This window comes from Citrus sinensis, chromosome 6 (genome assembly GCF_022201045.2).
Source record: "Citrus sinensis cultivar Valencia sweet orange chromosome 6, DVS_A1.0, whole genome shotgun sequence".
Lineage (NCBI taxonomy): Eukaryota > Viridiplantae > Streptophyta > Magnoliopsida > Sapindales > Rutaceae > Citrus > Citrus sinensis.
In genome coordinates, this window is record NC_068561.1 from 21597506 (window position 1) to 21621182 (window position 23677).

The 23677-nt window shown below is 32.5% G+C and overlaps 4 protein-coding genes across 5 annotated transcripts; 3 read left to right on the forward strand and 1 right to left on the reverse strand.

Moving 5' to 3' along the window:
* The first annotated feature begins 824 nt into the window (after nt 1-824).
* Nucleotides 825-5698, forward strand: LOC102615824 (uncharacterized). Of its 2 annotated transcripts, XM_006481769.4 has the most exons (4): nt 825-1773; nt 1882-2128; nt 2751-2937; nt 4750-5698. In XM_006481769.4, exons 1-4 carry the CDS (start codon nt 1244-1246, stop codon nt 5277-5279), a joined length of 1494 nt encoding a protein of 497 aa, XP_006481832.1. In that variant the 5' UTR covers nt 825-1243; the 3' UTR covers nt 5280-5698. The 2 variants fall into 2 exon arrangements, with proteins under 2 accessions (XP_006481832.1, XP_006481831.1); XM_006481768.4 differs by having other exon boundaries at nt 827-2128.
* Nucleotides 5699-9079: 3381 nt separating this feature from the next.
* Nucleotides 9080-9819, forward strand: LOC102616308 (dehydration-responsive element-binding protein 1D-like). The gene has a single exon (XM_006481770.4). It carries the CDS (start codon nt 9113-9115, stop codon nt 9662-9664), a length of 552 nt encoding a protein of 183 aa, XP_006481833.1. The 5' UTR covers nt 9080-9112; the 3' UTR covers nt 9665-9819.
* Nucleotides 9820-15177: 5358 nt separating this feature from the next.
* LOC102616599 (UPF0481 protein At3g47200) lies at nt 15178-16834 on the forward strand. The gene has a single exon (XM_006481771.4). It carries the CDS (start codon nt 15249-15251, stop codon nt 16590-16592), a length of 1344 nt encoding a protein of 447 aa, XP_006481834.1. The 5' UTR covers nt 15178-15248; the 3' UTR covers nt 16593-16834.
* Nucleotides 16835-21425: 4591 nt separating this feature from the next.
* On the reverse strand, nt 21426-23251 carry LOC102616902 ((R,S)-reticuline 7-O-methyltransferase-like). Its single transcript, XM_006481772.4, has 3 exons — nt 23036-23251; nt 22340-22932; nt 21426-21981 (listed from the first exon to the last, which is right to left on the reverse strand). The coding sequence occupies exons 1-3, from the start codon at nt 23202-23204 to the stop codon at nt 21682-21684; spliced, it is 1062 nt and encodes a 353-aa protein (XP_006481835.1). The 5' UTR covers nt 23205-23251; the 3' UTR covers nt 21426-21681.
* Nucleotides 23252-23677: the final 426 nt, after the last annotated feature.

The following is a 23677-nucleotide window of genomic DNA, read 5'->3' on the forward strand; positions in this document are numbered from 1 at the left end:
AATGATTATCTCGGTAATGTACCAGCAAACGCTGTAGACTTATTGTTACAGCTTAAGTTAAGCATTTTACAAAGGATTCGGGCGTATGAAAGGCTCAAAAGTAAAGACTGGTGAGTAGCGTCAGAGGTAGTGAAAGTAAAAGCCACATTTCTGTTGTGTTGATTAATCATCTGTGGATTCCCCCAATCTTATGTACAGTGCCAGCTGTAAAGTGTAAACTATGCAGTAATATTAATGAACTGAATTTTTTGAGCTTTGGCCAATTGGCCTTGCCCCATTGAGGTAATGATGACCAAATTTTAAACCACCCGCCCCCCCTCCCCGCGGAAAGAAGGTTAACTGAGATTGCGAATTAGGGTGTTGAAAATTCAATTAAATCTGACCAATTTGCTTAGTCTGATACAAAATCTATCTATAACATGTTTTCTTTTTAATTATATTTGAAATTTAGAATTCCCCATTAGTGGATTAAATTCCGCCCACCCAAATTTTAATTCATATTACTGTTGAACTGGCCGGATGCAATGGAATGAATTGAAATGAAACATTTGTAATCGGTAAAAAATCACGAAACAATGCTATCCCTTCTGAATTCTTTGATATTTATTAATTTTAAGGGAAACAATTGTCACCATAAACATAAAATGATTAAAGAATGATCAACTAGATCAGTAAAATTAATTAAGGAGACAAAACTAATAAATGGGCGCGATGAAAACGAGCGAACCATGGATTCTTCTCAAAAATCTCGGGACAAGATTTGAAGTGGAGGCCAACAGCACAGCGCACTTATCGCCAATCCTGATACTACTTGCTAGTTACTCATTTGTTATTACTATAAACCCCCCAGTTTTTACAGTTCATGTAACGCACAGCTAAAGACGTTTAATCAACCAGATCCTCGTCTACTATGAAACAGTAAACACATGCAGGGCTTTAGCAGTTAGCAGTCAGCTGTGTACTTATTTATATATTTTTTTAACTCATAGTTGTCTAAAGTGTCTATTTTATTTATTTATTTATTCACAAGTTAATTATAAAGCTTCTTCATCACCACTTTGCCTCGATATTGTGACCCTTCCCTCAGATTTGAATCAGGAACTCTTCTCAGTCCTCATTCCTCCCCTTTTTCTCTCTCTATTTCGTCTTCAAAATCGTCTTTCCAGCGCTACATTTTTAGTTCAAAAGTTGAAACCTCTTCAACTTTTAATTATTTCTTTCTTTTTTCCTTAGTTAAGTTGTGATGATGGCGCAAAAGCAGCAGCACTTGCACGAGCTACTGAAGGAAGATCAAGAACCATTTCAGCTGAAGAACTACATTGCTGACAGGCGTTGCCAGCTGAAAGGAGCATCAGCAGTTGCATCCTCACAGAAAACACAAATACAAGTCAAGAAGCGGAAACCCATTTCACAGACCACAAAGTTTCCATCAAGCTTTTGCAAAAACGTTTGCTTTTTCTCGTTCCATGACTCACCTGCGGACCCAAGAAAATCTCCACTCTTTGAATTCCCGTCTCCAGCTAAGGGTGCTAAAAGCCCTTGCAGGAGTCCAAATAAAATCTTTCTTCAAGTCCCTGCAAGAACTGCAGCTTTGCTTCTTGAAGCTGCGCTTAGGGTTCAGAAACAATCTTCAAAGCAAAAAACCCAGAACAAAAAAAATGCTTTTGGTTTGTTTGGTTCCCTTAGGAGGAAGCTCACTAATAGAAACATAATTAGAAAGCGTGGAGAGGGTAGTGGTAGCGGAGTTAAGGTCTCGGTGAAGGATATTTTGAGGTGGGATTCTTCTGTTGGTCGTACAAAAGCTTCTAATGATCAAAAAATGGAGGACAAAAGTTCTTTTGAGATAATTGCTTCTGAGATGAGACTTTCTCGTTCTTGCAGTACTGGTGTTTGGTCTGAAAGCGATGAAGACAACAATTCTTTAGATTTGGATTTAGAGACTTCATGCAGTAGCCATTCTAATGATTTCGAAGAGCACGAGATTGAAAGCGCAGATTTTGCTTCTTGCGATGAGAAGCGCTTATCTGAAAGCCCTTTTCGTTTTGTGCTTCAAACAAGCCCTTCCCCTGGTCGACGGACGCCGGATTTCACATCGCCGGAACCCTCCCCGATTCGCCACAAAAAAGAGGTTTGTTTTATTTTGTCTTTTCTATGTCATATTTGTTTAATAATTACTGCACAACGAGTAAACTCGTGAGCCAGCTGAGCTGACTGGGTTTGACATGTTTGAATTGTCGGCAATTACGGTCATTTCCCGCAACTTTGCCCGGAATGTCTGTGTTGGATGTCAAATAGGCCCTGCTTTTAATTGCATAATTTGCAAAAGATCCGGCTCTTTACAGGGTTATAAATGTCATTTGATTATTTGTTTGTATGTTCATGTAAGTGTACTTCTGATCTTGTCTCTGCCATGCAAATCTTTTGATTATGTTAGTGTCTAGAAAATTATTTTCCGAAAGAGGACAAATCTTCTTGTTTTTTCTTTTGTTTCTTATCAATGAAGTCCCGACGTCCTTTTTTTAGTAAATTGCTATTTTCAGCTGTATTTTTTTGAAAATTACAAGAGAAGTCAACAAGGGCCACCGACTCTGATTGGAAATTCACATTCCTAATTCACAAATTATGAAGATTAAATGCATTGTAGTTATTAACTCAAATACAATAATGTCTTGTTTGTGGTTGTTATGAAAATTTAATAAGGAATTGTGGGCAATCTCTTAATCACGCTATAATAATTGTTTAATAAATAGGAGCAGGAGAATCATGAGATAGAGATCATAAAGAAATTCCAAGGTGAAGCTGAGGATGAAGAAGAGGAGAAGGAACAATGCAGTCCTGTATCAGTATTGGACCCTCCATTCGAGGACGATGACGAAGGACACGGCGATGAAGTCGAGGACGTGTATGATCTTGAATGCAGCTATGCAATTGTACAAAGTAAGTAATCATGCATCACTAGCTTGCTATTTTTTCAATTTTGTACCCTTGTTAGTTGTGTAGTCATTATCAATCAGCATACAATATTTTGTTCTGCATACTTTTGTGTTTGTTTAGAATTTAATGCTTGTTGTGTTTGGAGGTCATGATCATATGCATGTGTTAGCTGTGAAACAATGACGTCTTTCATTGATCCAATGTAAGAAATTTTTTTAGAAAAACAAATAATATCTGTGTGGGATCCATTTCAAGATTGCTGGTAATCTAGATGAGAGGGTAACAGTGTTAAATTGTTCTGTTGTGTTGAAATTTCATTGTTGTTGGAAGTAGACATATCTAATGTTGTAATAACTTTGCATATGACCCTCAAACTTGTGAAGTATGAGGGTGCGTTTGGTACACGTATTGTATTATGATGTATTATATTATTTTAATGTTGATGTATTGTATTATGCTGTATTGCATTAATATTGTATTATAATAATACTGTACAATGTTTGGTATTACACTGTACTATAATAATTTTTTTATTAATTTAAATTAAATATTATATTATATTAATATATTTAAATTGTATTAATATTTTATATTAATTATTGTAACTTAATTAAATCATGTAATGCTATATTATATTTTTATATACTATTTAAGTATTTATTATTAATTATAAATTTATTAATAAATTATAATGTAAAAATAAAAATTAATATTGTATAATATTATATTAAATTAAAATTTTATTTATTTATTACTATTATTATAAAATTAAAAAAGGGGAAGCTACTGACTTTTAAAACACAAAAGTCAGTAATACAGCCTAATCACGAGAGGGGGTGGGGGTTTTGATAATGCGGCAAAAGCTGCACTTTAATGCTGCTCAATGCAATCCATTTGATCACCAAACACAGGTATATTTTAACTAATGCTGGGCCCACACGATAATACAATGCAATACCACGTGCCAAACATACCCTGAATGTACTCTTCATGATCAATTTGCTGGACTGTATGCAATCATCAACCTAACTTAAATTTTAAATGTTTTGTCAAAAATCTTGTGCCTGTTTGATTGTTGCATAAATTTGATGTATGAACCGATTTACCTTCTATTTACTGTGTTGTAGCAAACTGTTGGAAATAAGTATTTGGAACATCCCATTGACTTTTTTGAGTTAATGAATTTCCCATTTAGTACTCGGATAATAATTTCCGGAGCTGTCAATTATTTTTTTTTTTTCATTTGCTTCGGTAATTTCAATTACCGTACTTTAGATGTAAGATGTAGTTAAGAGGCTTGGGCAGGTTGGAATGATTTCTGATTCAAATATAAGTCTGAAACCAAAAAGATTTTTAGTCTTGTTGTCATTAATTCAGTTGAGACCTACATGGAGGGTCCCTTTCTATTTTAGATATGGTGACCAATGGACTTATTTATTTTGCCGGAGCTTGAAATTGGAGCCCAATAAAGCATAAATTCTAGCCCTACCATTTGTTGTGCATTGAGAGCAAATTTGATCTCTACCAAATGTTGTTGTAATTAAAGCAAAATGATGTCGCTGCACGCATTGACTTACTTGTATAATGCAAAGCCTGAGGACCTATAAATCGAACTGAAACTGGAAACTGAGCTACAAGCATTAAATTATTCGGTTGAGATCTGTTTTAATGGAAAACGTTTGAGTTGTACCTGAAATGATTATATGTACTTTTGCAATCTGCATAGCCATTTATGGTATTACTTGCATCATGTACATTTTATGAATTATCGGTTGAGCTGACGTTCTGTTTGTTTTCCTGCCCGTGATCTTTCAGGAGCAAAGAAGCAATTATTGCACAAGCTCCGGAGATTTGAAAAACTGGCAGAGTTGGATCCTATTGAACTTGAGAAAAGAATTTTGGAACAAGAACAAGATTATAATGAGAATGACACTTATGACCTAGAGCAAGAAGAAGAGTTTGAGAATTATGAGCCAGCTTCACCAGACGGAGAAAAGGAAGTTGATGAATTTGTTAAAGAAGTGTTGAGCAAAATAAACTTTTATCACGTACGGCGAATCCCTGAAGACATGAAGAGGCTGGTCGTGGATCTAATAGCGGAGGAGGAGCAAGAGCAGAGCTGGTCTAACGACAAAGAGGCGGTGGTGAAAAGGGTGTGTAGGAGATTGGAGTCATGGAAAGAGGTGGAATCAAATACCATTGACATGATGGTGGAACATGACCTTAGAAGAGAACATGATGGGTGGAGAAGACGTCAAGAGCTGGTGGGAGACACGGCATTAGAAATCGAATTTGGTATCTTTGGATTATTGATGGAGGAATTATCAGAGGAACTAGTTGTTTAACTCCGAATTTTGGTTTAGTTTTCTTAATTAATTTTTTAATATAGTATTATTAATCAATTGAAGGGTATAGTCTAACTTGCTGTCAAGGGATAGGGGCTAACTAGAGAGAGGAAAGAAAACAAAATGACCCAAGAAGGCAAGAAGCATCTGGTTTAGCTGTTAGTATGATATTATGTATATGAAATTATGAATCATGTATGTAGTTGAAGAATTTGTTGTCTCAGCATCCTTGCTAAATGAGACTAGCTAGACATCCATGTACAATTAATTACTGGCCCTCAATATATTATGCTTTCTGTACCAACAGCTGTTTGTCTCTTTCAAAACACTGCAATTATATGTACATTTTTGGTAGAACCTGCATGCTGTTATGAACTTATTATTCCGTCGGTCAGTGTAAGCAAACGAGAAATTAGGCAGTGATGGGACAATTTATCAGCCATTGCATTGTACGAGTGGCTGCTATAGCCGAAGAAGAATAACCATTCAATACTGTCTATAAATGCTTATTATATTATGGTCAAAAGGGGCTAATGTGTCAATTCCAGCCAAGAGAGGAAAAGTACAAGATACATCTGTTATTATGATGGTGATTATTAGCATATTTGATTTGGGTTAGAGCAGACAAGGCATCATCGTGTAATCCATAAACTCTTCACTAGTGGCTATAATTGAATGGATAGTATGTACATGACTTGCTTCTACAGGAGTTGAAAAAGAGTAGAAACCTCATCATCAAAGTCAAAAAAAAGCCCTAGTGACCAGAGAAGAATTTTCTTCTCATAACTTTATTCCTTCTCCTTACTTTGGATAAACGACTTTATTCCTTCTCTTTGGTCTTTTCTTCAACTAAGCTTATGAAGCAACCGATCAGCAGAATATTTACTTTTTTATCATCAAATCGAGTCACTCCTTTTGGTATCCAACATCAGGATCATAGGCGAAAAAGGGAGAATATATATATTAGGTCGATGAACGAACATCATTCCTCACTTGCAGTTTGAAGAATGAGATGCCTGACAGGAGGGCTAGGAATCCTATTTCCTGCCCTTTTCTATGGTTTCCATTTTTCCGTGTTGCCCCTGTCACAAGGGAAAATGACCGTAAACCCCTAACGTTTGAGAAAGATGAAATAAAACTCTTTAATGTTTTAAAAAATACTTATAACTCCCATTTTTATTATTAAATTCCATTGGTTTTCATAGTAAATTTATTTTTACTTTACAATTATTATTATGTCTCTATAATAAATAATTTAATATATCGACTTAGGACATGACATTGATAATGTAAATAATGGAATCAATAACTTTTTATTTAAAACTTAAAATTAAGTTGTAATTACCTTTTACTCAAATCATTCACTCTAAATTATGAATATATCCTTCCCAATGATAAAAAATGATGAATAATAGGTAAAACTAAAATCAAATTTATTATTGAGAAGAGTATGTTCGTAATTTAGAATGAATAATTTGAAGAAAAAAAACGTAATTACATCTTAATTTTAAGTTTTAAATAAAAAAATTGTTAATTTCATTATACCAATGATATGTCTTAAGTTAATATATTGAATTATTTATTATAGGAACATAATAGTAATTGTACATTAAAAATAAATTTACTATTAAAACAAATGAAATTTAATAATAAAAATGGAGGTTATATGTCTTTTTTGAAACGTTAAAATATTTTATGTCTCTTTTTCCAAACGTTAGGAGGCTCACTATCCTTTTCCCCTACCACAATTCACAAAGTAATTATTTATATATATAAAAAAATACTATGGTTATTATCGTTTCCGTAAAAATGATAAAATTTATAAATAGGAGCTAGAGATATGAAATGTAAAATTTTGTAATAATTAAGTAATAAAATGTTACGCGCTCAATTTTTATTTTTTACCAAATTTATTATTTCGCAATTCCTGAAAGTCGCGAATGATTATTCCGCAGAAATATCTCATGACTGGGGCTAGATAATGTACGTGCGTCTCGTGACAAATACTCTGTAAAACATTCCGTCAACCCCCTCAAAAGAAATGATCCGTTGGACCAAATGGTAGTTTTGGGAAAACTTTCTTGGTCACGGCCTAGAAGCCAATTGGGCCACCATGCCTCAAAGTCTCGCAGTATTTCTTAGGACCCCCATCTTTACTAACAGATGAATTGCAAGCGGGCGTCACTGAATTCTCAATTTTGAAGAGGAGAGGAGGGCGAAAAGTGCAAACAGACAAAAATTATATAAATAAATAAATGCATAAAATATGGTTAAATTTAAAATGATAAAAAAAAAACTTTGACCGAATGGATGGTCGGAAATTGTTGTTTATTATATTTTTATTTAAAATTAAAAAACAGTATTTATGTCTCCATCTGTATACCATTGGACTGAATGAATCATATAAATACAAAATTAAATCAATTTTTAAGTCATACTTTTTTTTTTTGAAATTGATTAAGCATCAGGTTACTGCATTACACAGATATATATACAACTGCTATGACAGTAGGTCATTACACTGATATTTACAATCAAATATATATACATGGGACTTATATTATTACATTTTTATTCTATGAAGTACATGCCCATCCCAAATACCCTTCACGGAGGAGGGATGTCTCTACTCCACTCGCATTTCGCAAGGGAGAAAGACGTTTATAGAAATCTCCACACAATTATGTTTAATTGGAGGAGGTTGAGTTCGTGGGGACTCGAACCATTGTCCTCATAGTCATGCTTAACTTTGAGGGCAATGGTCCACCACTGGGCTACAAGCCCGTGTTTTATTTTTAAGATAAGGGAACCCCAGCGTTTTATTTTTTTTCAGCTGTATTGTCTTTATTGAAAACATCACTTGCACGTTAACGTTATTATATGGTGTTTTTGTAATCACAAAAATTATAAGTATTCATATATTGCTCACTGAATAAATAGATTTGCATGTATACGCTCAATCGTCACTAATGACTTAGGGAAATTTTATTCTTGACATGAATAAATTAGTACTCTTATTTTTCTTCCTTCTAATTTTAATCCGTGTACTATGTTTAGGCCCCAATGTTATACTGATATAAAAGTTTTCATTGAATTTTATAATTTTTTTATTATATTTCACGACTTTTTGCTAAAATGTCTTGTTTTCGGCTAAAAAGTTTTGTCTTTGCTGAAAAAACTAGCGAAATATAATAAAATAAAATGATAAAATTCAACAAAAGAATCTGTATTGGACCGCTCTTTGGTAAGAAAATATTGTTGATTCATTTCCATGAATTGAAATATAAAACTAAACCGAACCGGTCGATTATCAAGAAATTTTACAAAATGAACCATCCAATCGTTAACCTACCCGGCTTAAGTAGGTGTCGGATAGAGAGTCTTCAAAGCTCAACACAAAAGTTTGACACCCCATCCTTGCATGGAACTAAAAAGCTACTGTATGTTGTGCAAGTGCAACCGTCCTTGTTAGTTTGACTAATGTCAAATTGTCTTCGAATAACAATTTGAATTATGTAGAAATCAACTTTAACATTATGTTAAAAAACAATTTAAAAAAAAAAAACATAAATATTATAAAGTGGTGGATTTGATGTTATGGTCGGGCAAAGCCGCAAAAGGAACCTAAAATTTTGTTGGGCCGAACATTGTGAACCTTTCAATAACCCACGTGAGTTTCTAGAGTTGGAAACAATTCCACGTGAGACACGTGACACATCTTGGAAAATTCAAACACGTTTTATAAATGCTTCATTCAGATCTATTTCTTCCTTCATAATCTTACTATATATTTAGTTCGTTCAGTAAAACAAGTATCTCCCTTTGTCTCGTTAATGGATAACACAGCTCAAAAAAGTTCCACGGCGCAGAAGCGAAAGGCCGGCCGGAAGAAGTTCCAAGAAACCCGCCACCCGGTGTACAAAGGCGTGCGGCGGCGGAATGGGAAGTGGGTGTGTGAGCTGCGAGAGCCGAACAAGAAGTCTCGAATATGGCTGGGGACTTTTGCGAGCCCTGACAAGGCGGCTAGGGCTTATGATGCCGCAGCCTTGGCTTTACGAGGAAACTCTGCTTCGCTGAATTTCCCTGAGGTTGCAGGTGCTTTGCGACGTGCTAAGTCGGACGATGTTAGGGATATACAGTGTGCTGCAATGGAGGCTGCTGAGAAACTTTCGTCTCCATCTTCTTCGAAGCCATGCATGGAGAGTAATTCGGAGAACGTTCAGGATTCAAGAAGAGAGTTTGTGGATGAGGAAGAGGTGTTCAATATGCCTGGAATTATTGATGGTATGGCTGAAGCTTTGATCCTCACACCGCCAGCTATGAAAAGTGGGTTTAAATGGGACGATTTGGATGAGACTGTGGAGTTTACTTTGTGGAGTGACTAAAAACTAGCTGTGTTCTTGAGTTTTCATCGTTAATGTATATATGTGGGTCATGCATTACTTACTTGTTTACATGCGGGGCGAAGAAGCAGTAAGAAAATATTGAGGATCCTCTTGTTATCTTTAACGAATCTCCTGAAACTTTTTTTAAGATTTTACGTCACGCATTCATTTGAAATGATATAGGATTGAGATTTCATTTATTTTATATTCTTATTTAACAATCATCAATCATACCTCGTGGATGATAGTTAATTCAACTCATACCATAAAATCTTTTGAGGAAGTGTACAAGAACTACGTGCTCTCACAGTGAAGAGGTGTACAAGAACTACCAAAACGATAAATAAAAACAAATATTACATAATTAAATAAATAACAAGTGGCAAAATTTATTATTAGATTGTTAATGTCATGTTTGTGAAAGTTTATTATTAAATTGTACGTTCTTATTTATTGAGAAATAATAATTTTTGTGATTAAACTTTATTTTGATTTTCTAGTATTCTTTAATTTAAGGATTAAGTTATTGTAAAATTTATAATTTTTATCCACTATATTTTTTTATATTTTAATATCAATTTAATAATTAATAACAATTAATAATTATTATAATTTTGATATAATTAAATTTTATTAAAATAAAAATTATTTTGATAATAAAATTCAAACCAAACCCAAATGGTTTGGTTTGGGTTGGGTTAAAAATATTTGGGTTGGTTTGGGTTGGATCCAAATTTTTATGATTTGGTTTGGGTTGACTTAAAATTCACCCCAAACCAACCCATGCCCACCCCTACTCTCACTTATATTAAGGTTAGAAACGTATTTGCTCTCTCAAGAGTATCGCATCCCACAATCTGAACCCTATAAAATGATAAGTTTTGACCAACTTTTTATTGATTTTCTAACAATTTAACGGTGCCTAAATGATAAAGTAAAGGCACCATAATTAGACAAATTTGATCTATATTATACTTATAAAACCGTAAGTTTCTTTCTTTTGTATCATAAAACATAATTGGTGTGCTAGTTAGGTAACCAAAGAAACTCAAAAGAAGTCTTCAAAATCCTCTTATCAAAATTTATTACCAAAAACAGGGAGAGAAAAAAGAATAGCAAGAGAACAAGCTAATTATAATGAATTATATTATATATAGAAAGATTGTTAGTAGTAGCAAGAGAACAAGCTAATTATAATGAATTATATTATATATAGAATGATTGTCAGTTCTACTACTAAAATTAATATATATCATTTATCTCTATTTTTATAATACTTAATAACTTCCTCTGTAACCATCATTTTACAATAGTATCTTTATTTTTAAATACACTTTTATTTATATTTATTAATTGAAATTCAATTAAAAAGAAAATTAAATTTCTTATGTTTCGATATGAATAAAAAAATTTGTAATAATAATATATTTTTCTTTTCTTTTTAAGTTTTTGAACTTTTTCTTATAATAAACGTATATTTTATATTTCCAAGATAAAATATCAAACAAATAACTTATTTACTCATCTTTTCCCTTATTTTTTTTGTGACAGGGGCGTTTTTGGATATTAAAAAAATAATAAGAGGAGATAAGGGGTATATATTTATTTCAGTAGAGGAGAAACTAACAATTTCCTCATAATCTATTTAAAATTGGTAGTATTAATAACTTTTTTTCTTCTCTATGTTTGCAGCAGCCTTTTTTTTTTTTGAAAGCAAATAGAAAATGGTTTAATGTTGTGAAAAATTTTAATATACTTGTAAGCGCACGAATCTAGAGATAGAATAGTGGTAACAACGTCGAACCCACAAGGATTGTTACGAATTGAAAAGTCTAATTTCAATATAAAATTAATATTAATTCCAACCTAGTTGGGAAAATTGAATTTTTTAGGAAATTAAATAAATAAAAAGATAATTATTTAATTGAATATGATTTTATCCTTAACCTCAGTATAAAAAAATTATCTAGACATACTTAAATTATGAGCAACAAAACAAATAAAAACAGCCATGGAAGTTAAATTGTTGCTGCTGCCGCTATTCATCTCTCATAGCCTTGCGTCTGCACTTCTTCCTCCCTTTAGCGGCTGTGTTGCCTTTATATAATGTTACTGACTTGCTTAATCCTTCTTGGATTCTAATTGCATTAATTCTTCACAACTTATCATAAGTTAAGGCCATCCACCGACTTACAAAGCCCACTCACGAAAGCCATTTTTAAATTCTTTCCTTGTAAAACTTTGAAAGTTAGCCACACGTTTGACCTCAAAAGCAAAAGGCCAATTAATGATTTCTTCTTTTAATGCCCAGCATATGCATTCCAAATTGTCAAATCTTTGCTTTCCAAATGCATGCCCACCGTTCATCCTTTAAAGGGATTGACTTCTAATTTTGGTCTTCTTGACTTCCATTAATTTTTAGTTACATTTTTATCTTCTAATTTAATCTTTATTCCTTTTCAATTTGAACTTGCTCATGTCCTTTTTATCCTTAATTTTCAATTAATTCCCTATTCAGCAAAATAATTCAATTAATTAAAAATAAAAAAACAAAAATAACTAACAATTAAATAATTAAGAATAAAATATGTATATAAATTATGCTCATCACTTAATGTCAAAAGGGAGATATCATATTGTTGTATTTGGTTAGAGGAAGCTCCTCCTGAGCTTAACTACTACGTGAGTGTCTTTAGTTGTTCGGTTTAATTAATGAATGATTGTTCTTCAAAAATAAAAACTAAATTGGATTGAGAGGCTTCTTTACATTATTAGGATCCCTGATGAATCAGGAAGAAAATATGTTTACAAAACAAATGTCTCAATGTTATCTAATAAGTTTAAATGAATTCAAGGTAGAAAATTTTCCAATTACCTAAATAGATGAATGGCTAGAACTTAAAAGGAATTTAATAAAGCACTATATTATTGTTTAAATCGTTATCCGGGGCTCAATTCTTATGCCATAAGTTAAGCTAAAAACAAAAAAGTACCGATTACGATAAAAAAAAAAAAAAAGGAAAAGCCAAAAGGTTAGTTTTGTGTCCTTCATTATTTCTACAAATTTTGAATCGGTTCAGAAAGAAACTTTTTTCCACACGATAACCTCTTGCAATAGACAATATGGATGCCCAATATTTGACTACGGCGGCTTTGTAACTCAAGAACCAACGACCAAGCTGACTGACCCATCAGTTTTCAAAAGAAAACAAAAAAAGCTATGACCTTTTCAACTTCCAAATTCCCAGGGAACAGACAAGAAATATGTTCGAATCATTAGCTTTCTTATCCTCTCCCTATATTTAATTTTTTTTTTCTAATTGATTTTGGTCGTAATACAAATAAAGAAAATTCCACTTTGAAAACTTCTTGGTACACCATATCATTAATTTCCATTGGAGGTTCTTCCAATCGAAATTAAACTTTGTCGCGAAAGAGTTCATCATTAATTGGAGTTTTAGCTTCGACTGTAAGTTAAAACATAAAAGCTGGAGTTTTTACCTGATTGTTATTTTGTTACGTCGTTTCAATAGAAGCACATGTATTTAATAATTATATGAAAGGCCAATGTTAACAATGAGATTCAGTAAACTGAGTGATTATTATGTATATTTTTTAATTATTGGCTGCAAGCTTGTTTCAAAATCAGATTCCACAATTTTTTATTTTTTTATTTTGGGTTAGAACTAGCGCCATTTAAAAACATATCATTAATACTAATTTTCTACTTAGAGACTATTTTAATTCAATAAAAAGTCTAAGAGGGGTCTTGTGAAATGAAATGAGCCAATGGGGGGCTGAATAGTGGTACTCTGTAAGGTAAGCCCGGCGATCTATCTAGTCTTCATTAGCCTCTCACCTTTTTAATTAACGAGTAGACCTTTCAATTAGAGGTGGTCAATGGGCTAGACGGCACGAGACACGACATGTGTTCGTATAGCACGGTACGACACGATTAGAGATGGGTTAAAGCATAACACGCAAAAAAGTACGTAATAAGTACGTTTCATTTTTCAATAAAAATAAATTTAAAATTTTATGATTTTATTAATAACTTGAAATTGAATCTTTTAATATATTTTATTAGCTCAAGTTTTTTAAATTTATTTAATTCTTAATTTCGAAAAAAATGAAATTGATTTATATTTATAATTTATTAAATAAATAATTGATATCATGATTTTATAAATGTGTATTAATATTATTATAAACTATGATATATGACTCCATGTAATTCCAAGTTAACCCTTAAAAAAAATTATTCTTGTTATTGTTGTTAAGTACTAAAAAAGAATTCTAATATAGAGTCAAACTTAGTAATTAATATTACATTTTTTAATTATTAATTTATTATTATTGAATATGAACTTGAGTTTTGAATTTTTTATTCTATTAAATTTGAATAAAGGCACATGGATAAAAAAGTATAAGGGTTTGAAAAAATAAGACAACAACTTGACATGCACTCTTAAAAAAAAAAAAAAAAGCTTAGTGAGCTTTTTTCCTTAGGCACGACAGGTGTGGTGGGCCGAGCATAAGCAAAAAAAATTAAATATGGCATGAAACACATAGTGGGCACGACACGACACGAGCATGCGTGAACTTCTTTTGATGGGCCTGAGCCGGCACGGCACGGCACGGCCCGTTGGCCACCTCTACTTTCAACACCCCTTTTAAAACCACCCTCTTTAATTGATATTACCTAAATAACCAATGATAAATTAATTTCTTTTTCAATTTGAATGAAATTTTAATTAAATACTTAAATAAATTATTTTTTTAGCAAATTTTTAACACCCACCCCATTTCATGATTTATATGTTATCTAAATAACCAAAGATAAATTATTTCCTTTTTGATTTTGAATAAAAATTCAATTAAACACATAAGTAAATTATTGTTTTAAAAAAAATTACACCCATTCATTTTATAATTTATAATTTTAATTTAAAAATAATTTTTTTAAATTAAAAAAATTTAAAATTATGGATATGGAAATTATGTAACAAGAAGAAAATAATTTTAGATTTTAGGATTATGTATGAATTTTTTAAATAAAAATTTAAAAGAAATACTCTTTTTAGGGTTCATGACAAAGTAATTGATTCTAATTTATGAGTTAGCATTTTATAAATTAAACTGAGGGTATTTTAAGAAATAAAATTCAGAGGGGTGTGATAAGAATATTTAAGGGGTGCTCAAAGTTTTACACTTATTTAACACACAAGATGGGCTAAGGATGTTGGATCGTTGGTATTGGGTGAACCCTGCTATAAATTTCATGGGCTTTAATTTGACTTTATTTGTTTGGGCTGATTGGAGCCACTATCTAGCATTCCTTGACTTGATTAATAATTGTGTAGCTGCGATAATGAGTTATACATAAGATGCCAACCGACAGATGACCATTAAACAAGCAGCAGCAGCAGCACGCAATTAATTGCGTTGGGGCCACGTATTTACGTGGTCCCATTTTCTAATTAAAGAAAAAAAGAAAAGGAAAATAGAGCAATTACTTGTGTTTTTAATCAATCTCCCAAATATTACTCTCCAAACAATCACTTTTTGGCCTAATCCATAATTGATGACGATGGGAAGCACTTCCGTAGAAGCAGAAGCCAATGATCATGTCATAAGTATTTGGGAAGTAAAAAAGGATCGTTTGGAATCAATGAACAAGAGAATCTCGGAGCCACCAACATTGTTGAGCAACTCAGCTGGAAAGCAATCTTGCTGCATTTTCAGACTCCCACAGAGCTTTATCAACATCAATGGTAAGTCCTATCAACCTCATATTGTCTCAATTGGCCCATATCATCATGGTGAAGCTCATGTTAAAATCATTGAGGAGCACAAATGGAGATATTTGGGCAGCTTGCTTAATAGATTGAAAAATACTAAAAGTTTAGGCTTAGAAGACTTTCTGAAGGCGGTCGAATCACTAGAAATCAAGGCAAGAGAGTGTTTTTCAGAAACTATTCATCTTGGCACCGATGAATTTGTTGAATTGTTGGTTCTTGATGGGCTTTTTATCATCGAATTGTTCCGGAAAGTGTCAGGATTGGTCAAATTTGACCCTGATGATCCTATGATCACCATGTCATGGATCTTGCCATTTCTTTACAGAGACTTTCTGAAACTTGAGAATCAGATCCCATATTTTGTTCTTGAATGTTTGTTTGATTTATCAAAATTGCCTGGAGAAGAGTCCGGCCCCACTTTGGCTACTCTTGCTCTTGAATTTTTCAACTATGTTATGCAAAGGCCAGATGAAGTTGTTGAAAAGTACAAGAATCACAAAGCGAGACATTTGCTTGACTTGGTTCGCTCAAGCTTGATTCCATCGGACCAAGCAGAGCCTAAGGTGAAAGCCAGAACACCGACACATGTAATCCATTCGATATCCAAGCTTCGCCGTGCAGGAATCAAGCTCAATGCAGTCAAGGCAGAGAGCTTCTTGGCGGTGAAATTCAGACACGGTGCAATCGAAATGCCCACCATCACGATTGATGATTTCATGACCTCATTTCTCCTTAATTGTGTGGCATATGAACAGTGCCAATCAGGCTGCTCTAAGCACATCACAACTTATGCTACACTGATAGATTATTTGGTGAACACTGCTAGAGATGTTGAATATCTCTGTGATGGGAACATTATTGAAAATCATCTAGGCACGGATGCCGAAGTGGCGCTGTTCATCAATAATCTGGGCAAGGATGTGGCGTTTGATATGGATTTGTGCTATTTGTCAAAGTTGTTTAACGATGTGCATGACTATTATAGCAGTAGTCGGCACGTTCAATGGGCAGCTTTCAAGTACAAGTATTTTGACAGTCCATGGTCGTTCATCTCTGCTTTGGCTGCATTGATTTTGTTGCTTCTCACTGTGGCACAAACTGTTTTCACCGTTTACTCTGCTGTGTAGCCTCAACAAAATTGAGGCGATATTCACACTGTTTGATAGAAGCTTTGTGAGGATTGATTGTATAATTGTATTAAAGTTTAGCAATCAGTAATTGATCTGAGAAAGGAAGCTCATGAATCAGAGCAAAAAGATTTTCACAAACTACTAGTTCTGCGGCAAATTCGTTAATTTTATACTATTTTGAGGACTCTCCAGCAATTAGACTAGTCAATGATTGAAATGAGCCTGGTATTGAAACGCTCTCCAATTTCTAGAGTTGTTGAATTCTAGACGTGCACGGGTTGATTGAAGGAAAGTGACAATATAATATCACTCTCCAGATGATGTGGCCAGCAAGCTGGAAGAGAGCAAAAAATATTATATATTATCAACATGTTCAAATATGATAATGGTGGGAGAGTCCTACTCCTTCCTTTGAAGCTTCTGTGAAATGATTCATTATCCATTATTCAACAAGAGACGAAACTTGCCACTTGGGCTTGTAGTCCAATGGTGAACTATTACCCTTAAAGTTAAGCATAACTATGAGGATAATAGTTTGAGTCCCCAAAGACTCAATCTTTTTCAATTAAACATAATTGTGTGGAGATTACTTATAATATATTTCTCACTTGTAAAATGCGAGTGGAAAAAAGAAATTTCTCCTCCGTGAGAGGTATTTGGTTGAGTATGTACTTTATAGAATAAAAATGTAATAATATAAGTCTCATATATATATCTGATTGTAAATATCAGTGCAGTAGAGATATCCCTCCTCCGTGAGGGGGATTTGGCTAGGTATATACTTCATAGAATAAAAATTTAATAATATAAGTTTCAGGTATATATCTGGTTGGGTATGTACTTCATAGAATAAAAATATAATAACATAAGTCTCAGATGTATATCTGATTATAAATATCAGTGTAGTAGAGACATCCCTCCTCTATGAGGGGTATTTAGCCGGATATGTACTTCATGGAATAAAAATATAATAATAGAAGTCACAGGTATATATCTGGCTGAATATGTACTTCATAGAATAAAAATGTAATAATATAAGTCTCATATATATATCTGATTGTAAATATCAGTGCAGTAGAGATATCCCTCCTCCGTGAAGGGGATTTGGCTAGGTATGTACTTCATAGAATAAAAATTTAATAATATAAGTTTCAGGTATATATCTAATTGGGCATGTACTTCATAGAATAAAAATGTAATAATATAAGTTTCATGTATATATCTGGCTGGGTATGTACTTCATAGAATAAAAATATAATAATATAAGTCACAGGTATATATCTGGCTGAATATGTACTTCATAGAATAAAAATTTAATAATATAAGTCTCAAATATATATCTGATTGTCAATATCAGTGCCGTAGAGACATCCCTCCTCCGTGAGGGGTATTTGGCTAGGTATGTATTTCATAGAATAAAAATATAATAATATAAGTTCCAAGTATATATCTAGCTAGGTATGTACTTTATAGAATAAAAATATAATAATATAAGTCTCAGGTATATATCTGATTGTAAATATCAGTGCAGTAGAGATATCCCTCCTCTGTGAGGGATATTTGCCCGGGTATGTACTTCATAGAATAAAAATATAATAATATAAATCTAAAGTATATATGTACTTCATAGAATAAAAATATAATAATGCAAATCTCAAGTATATATCTGATTATAAATATCAATGCATGTAATAGAGACATCTCTCTTTTGTGAGGGATATTTGACAGTGCAATGATCTGTTGTCATAACAATTGTAAATATTTATAAATATTTGTATAATACAGTTTCATCACCAGACAAAGACTGCGTCAACATTGTGTTCCTTGACCAGAATGTTTCTGCGGGCGTAAGACATTTCTATTTTGAACCATTACAACTGTTCCAAGACTAACATCTTTACTATGTTCAAATGTTTGAATTTTGAAAAGTCCAAGCTCGCCTTTCAGGCCTTCTTATATATAATATATTCACCAACAGCTCGGTATCATTTGCCTTATCAACGCTTTCACTCTCATATTAAACAATGCAAAGCATCGACATATCTTCAAGCCAATTTCAGAATTCAGAAATGATCCAATTTCCTCAACCAACAAGACCAATTAACAGCTACAATTTCGAGAACCCACAACGTCCCCCGGAGCTTGTAAACATGAGCAACGTGAATTTTGAGTCTTCTCAGGATAATTTTGAAGCACGAACAGCAGCGGGACAAGTAGAAGAAAAGGAAACATTGGATGAAGTGCTCAAACTCATTTCAGAGTGGTATGAAAAACTTCCCGCAAGCATAAGGAGTCAATTGAATTTGCGAATGCTGAAGGGTCCGAGCAACAAGCCCAAGGGTTTCAAGGTTAATTCATCAACTTCGACACGTGGCGGTAATGGAACGCTGGAAGAGATGACGCGGAAGCTTGAGCGTTTCAAAATACGGACGGTACAACAGGGAGGAGTTGTACAGGAGGATGATCAGGAAGGGAAACCATAACTCAAGCTAATTTTGTTTTATGGTTGCATGATTCTAAATTTTAAATTCTTTTACTCTTTTAATGGTGGAATTTAATATTTTATTCATATATAAAATCTCTGTTCGGATTTGTATTTTTTACTATATTTTCTATTTCTTTTAACTATATGTATATTTACTTTTATACTCAACAAAAAACTTCATCCCAACTATTTAAATTTGCATTAATTCATATTTAAAAATACAATTAAGATAACTATAAAATAAAATTTTGAGAGTTGAAAAATCATCAATACCAGAACCCACAATAATATCTTTGAACTACTCGTCAAAACTACATAAACTGTATAATTGAGAGAGAACAAATTAATCTTTCTGTTGTTGTAAATTTCATAGACACATCAGTCTCCTAGAAAAATCTTCATGATTTTAATCTACGATATCTTTGTCAAAATTGCACATACCATATAATTGAAAGAGAGCAAATCAATCTTTTTATTGTTATAAATTCCATAGACACATGAGTCTCCCAGATCAATCCCCACACTTATGGTATTTTTATTAAAACTATATAAACCGTATAATTGAGGAAGAGCAAATCATTTTTTCTATTATTGTGAATTCTATTCCATGGACCCATCAGTCTCCTAGATCAATCCCCACAATTTTCATCTATAATGAACTGTGGTTTTAAAGTTTTTCTATAATCTATTTGTTGACTTGACAAGTCAATCTTGCTTGCTTCAAATCAAGCTTCATAAATGTGTCCTTAGATGCAAATACCATTAATTTCTTAATAAATCTTCATATTTAATTTCATCCCATATCTCAACCATAGACATCATCAAGAAAATAATTAAAATTTATAAATTTATGCGTTACAATTAACAAAAAGCAGAACAATGTTAAAAAAAGAGTATGATTTCAAGCTTTTGAAACAAGGAGTTTGTTTTTGTTTCATGGAATACATGTGTTAAAGAAACTGAAATGTGATGTTTGTGAGTGAATGATAAAAACCTCACCCACTTTGCATGCTATTAAACAATACAATAATACTAGAGATTTCATTTCATATGTGAGTTCTGATTTGAGTTTTCTAATACATTGCACTCATTTATTAGATGACAAATTATGAAATTATTTATTACTGTATTCTATCATCCAATTAATAATGAATGTTTTAAGACTCAAATTAGGACTTAAATTTTAAGATGTTAGCATTATTCGAAAACAATAATTTGATTTAGAATAGAAATCACACGAAAAATGTTCCCTAAGGTCATTCTAACATGCGCATATGGTAAAAATCAGTTCCATTAAGTGATGCACAATGCAAAGAACCAATACTACAATGATATACACTTACGGTAAGAATTAAGATCTATGTTATGACAATAATCAAGACCATTAATACGTGTATCGTCAAGAAAAATCAAGATCATCATATGATCCATATATAACTAGAAATAATTATAATTATATGTGAATGTAAATATTAAAATTGAATCTCAAATTATGGTAGTTAATATTTTCTTTTATTGTCCTTTGTTTATTGCTGTAAATTAGGCTTGTAGGTTACAAGTTGTAGCTATTTTTGTCAATGGTTGGGAATTGGGATTGTATGAGATTTTACTTAAATGGATATAAACTTGGAGTCAGTCCTTTCCCATTTTTACATTTGGATCAAAATCAATTAAAAAAAAAAATCTCAAACCGTTCAAAATTTCGTCCCATTCCAATTGTACCAAATGTCTCAAGTGTCCCACTCAATTAACATTTTAATTTTCATTAACATATTCAATAGTAGTTTGAAATTTTCATATTTTTCTATCGATAACTCAAAACTCGTTTGGGATTATTTTAAGGAGGTTTAAAATTGATTTTGAAAAGTTAAAAGTTAATTTTAGTATTTGATAATTTTTTTTTAAAATCACTGTTAGCAAAATCATCCTATGCTACAACTTATTTTGAAAAGTAGGAAAATAGTAGTTTTTTAAAATTTGATTTTGAAAAGCAGTTTTATACTTAATACTACTAAATATACATCCTCATATATGTTATAAAAATATAAAATTATTTTTATTAATTAAGAAATAAAATCATTAACTTTAAAGAGATTATTATTATTACTACCAATTATATTGACATAACAAAATAAGAAATAAAATAACAATATAAAAATATTTATTTTAATTATCAATTATTATATATACAATAAAAAATAATTTATATACATGTTTATAAATGTGTAAATAAATCTTATTTAATATTATGTCAAATTCAGTTATTTATATCATTACAACAGTTCAGTAGTAAAATTTACCAAATACATATGACTACTTTTTAAATTTACAACAATTTTAAAAATAAATTTTACTCATGATTTAACTAATTCTCTTTACAATTAATGATTTTTACAGCACAACTAATTATAATTATTTTAAAAGCTACATGATTACCAAACTAACCCTAAATCTTGCATCGTTGTTATTGAAGCATCATCAAAATTTAACAACTGATTTATAAAATACTTGGATGATGACATGATCGGTTCAGAGTCAAGATTCTTAAAACTTTATTTCGAGTAGCATTTTCCTTTCATTCAGTTTAGCTTCAAACTTATATCATTGCGGATAGGCCTCTATAATTGAATATAACGCTGGCATGCTGATGATTTTGCAGCGGTGGAATCCTCCTTGTTCCAATAATTTCATCCACTCTTGTTCAGTCCTTTCCTTTCCACCGGTGGTGTGAGCAAACATAACTAGATCAAACACCAAGCCCATGTCGCCAAATATGTTATTACCATCTTCTTGTACAACGATTTCAACCAAAACAAGCTTTCCACTTTTATCCGGAATTGCTTGTCGGCAATTTTTCAGAATCTTTACACACGCTTCGTCATCCCAATCATGCAGTATCCACTGTACATGCATAATTAAATTAGAATTAGACAATTACACACAATTTTGGGGTCAAAAGGCACGTTGAGAGCTGTATAAAGAGAAGCATTTGGTAGATGCTTTATAGGAAGGTGACTTCTTTCTTTTTGTTTTTTTTTCCCTCAATATTAGTTGTTGAATCAAGGATCACGATTCTGTATTAATTTGTTGATGTCGTGAGTTAAAAACTTTAAGTATTGATTGATAGTTAATTAATAAAAAAATAAAAAATGAAATTTTAATTATATACTACCATTAAAAGATATATAATAAGAGATATTTGAAATCTTAATAGAAATTAAATCAAGAGAGATCATATTATGTTAAATTAAACTGTTACCTTCATAAAAACCGCATCGGCCTTAGGAATGGCATCAAACATGTCACCTCCAACATGGAAGATTCCTTCACACACAGGTGCAGTGGCAACGACATGTGGCAAATCAAAGTTTATACCTTTGATGTGTGGATAAGATTTCACAATTTCAGCAAGAGCTCCGCCAGTGCCACCACCCACATCGGCCAGTGATTGTATGCTATCAAACCCATCTTTATAGTGTGAGACGAGTGCCTTCATCACAATCTTTGCCGTGCATGCCATGGCGTCATTGAACAAGTTGTTGAATTGAGGGCTTTGTGAAGCAAAATCCCAAATTTCACAGCCATGAGCCTTCTTGAATGCAATTCCACCTTCTTTGACACATTGGCTAAGGTAATGCCACGGTTCCAGTAGCCATTGATTGTTTTCTACAAGAATCATTGGTGCAAGACTTAGCTCTGAGTCATGTAACAACCATTTTGATATGTGGGTCATTTTGTACAGAGTCTCATCACCACCGTCTGATGACTGGTGTACGGCAAAAATTCCTTTGCGGACAAGCATTCTCATAAGGCGTGCGAGGTAGGGAATGTCCGGACAAGATGAGTCAATTCCTAACATAAATGAAAGTAAAAATAAATCAATTAATGCACAGTAATTGAGAGGCCAAATAATCTGAGCTATTGCTTTTTATCCAACGGAAGAGAGAGTCAATACTTGAGGCTAATTGAGGCAAAGTGATTGGGCTGCCATGTGAGTGCATAATATCAGCTAAACGAAGCTCCACAGCAGACTTCAATGCCATAGAGTCTGCAAAGGCGAACATTAATTGCCATACTTCAGCTTGCCCTCTTAATAATTCCTCGTGAACTTCCATTGATCCCATTGCGTTTTATCTCCTTCAGTCTAGAGATTGTTTTGAACATATATTTGAACGATCGATATTTGTAGCCAAAACTTGCCCCAAGTTGCCCCAAGTTGATATTTTTGCAATATTTTAATGTTGTTGGCATGTCACAATAAATGAATGAGCATAAATAGAAACAATGTGATTTCATCATGTGTTGGCACGTGTTATCATTTATTGTGACATGCCAACAACAACATTAAAATATTAAAAAATGTCAACTTGGTGCAAGTTCTGGCTACATTCTACAAATATCGGAAATGGATCCGGCTACGGTACCGTATTACTATTACATCCAATCATTAGATCCACTTAAATGGATGGAAGTTCACGAGGAATTATTAAGAGTAAATTTTATTTAGAAACTTTATTTATAAAAGAGTAAATTTTAATTTACTTTCCACGTAAAACGATAATTTTTAATTTGCTCATAAACATGTGAAAATATTAAT

What these genes read in the sequence shown, in the direction of transcription:
- LOC102616902 (XM_006481772.4), bottom strand. Translation starts at nt 23,204, where the DNA reads ATGGGATCAATGGAAGTTCACGAGGAATTATTAAGAGGGCAAGCTGAA. An exon ending in TTTGCCTCAATTAGCCTCAA is followed by an intron (nt 22,933 to 23,035) that starts GTATTGACTCTC and finishes CATTTATGTTAG; the next exon opens with GAATTGACTCATCTTGTCCG. An exon ending in CCGATGCGGTTTTTATGAAG is followed by an intron (nt 21,982 to 22,339) that starts GTAACAGTTTAA and finishes ATGCATGTACAG; the next exon opens with TGGATACTGCATGATTGGGA.
- LOC102616308 (XM_006481770.4), top strand. Translation starts at nt 9,113, where the DNA reads ATGGATAACACAGCTCAAAAAAGTTCCACGGCGCAGAAGCGAAAGGCC.
- LOC102616599 (XM_006481771.4), top strand. Translation starts at nt 15,249, where the DNA reads ATGACGATGGGAAGCACTTCCGTAGAAGCAGAAGCCAATGATCATGTC.
- LOC102615824 (XM_006481768.4), top strand. Translation starts at nt 1,244, where the DNA reads ATGATGGCGCAAAAGCAGCAGCACTTGCACGAGCTACTGAAGGAAGAT. An exon ending in CGATTCGCCACAAAAAAGAG is followed by an intron (nt 2,129 to 2,750) that starts GTTTGTTTTATT and finishes TTTAATAAATAG; the next exon opens with GAGCAGGAGAATCATGAGAT. An exon ending in CAGCTATGCAATTGTACAAA is followed by an intron (nt 2,938 to 4,749) that starts GTAAGTAATCAT and finishes GTGATCTTTCAG; the next exon opens with GAGCAAAGAAGCAATTATTG.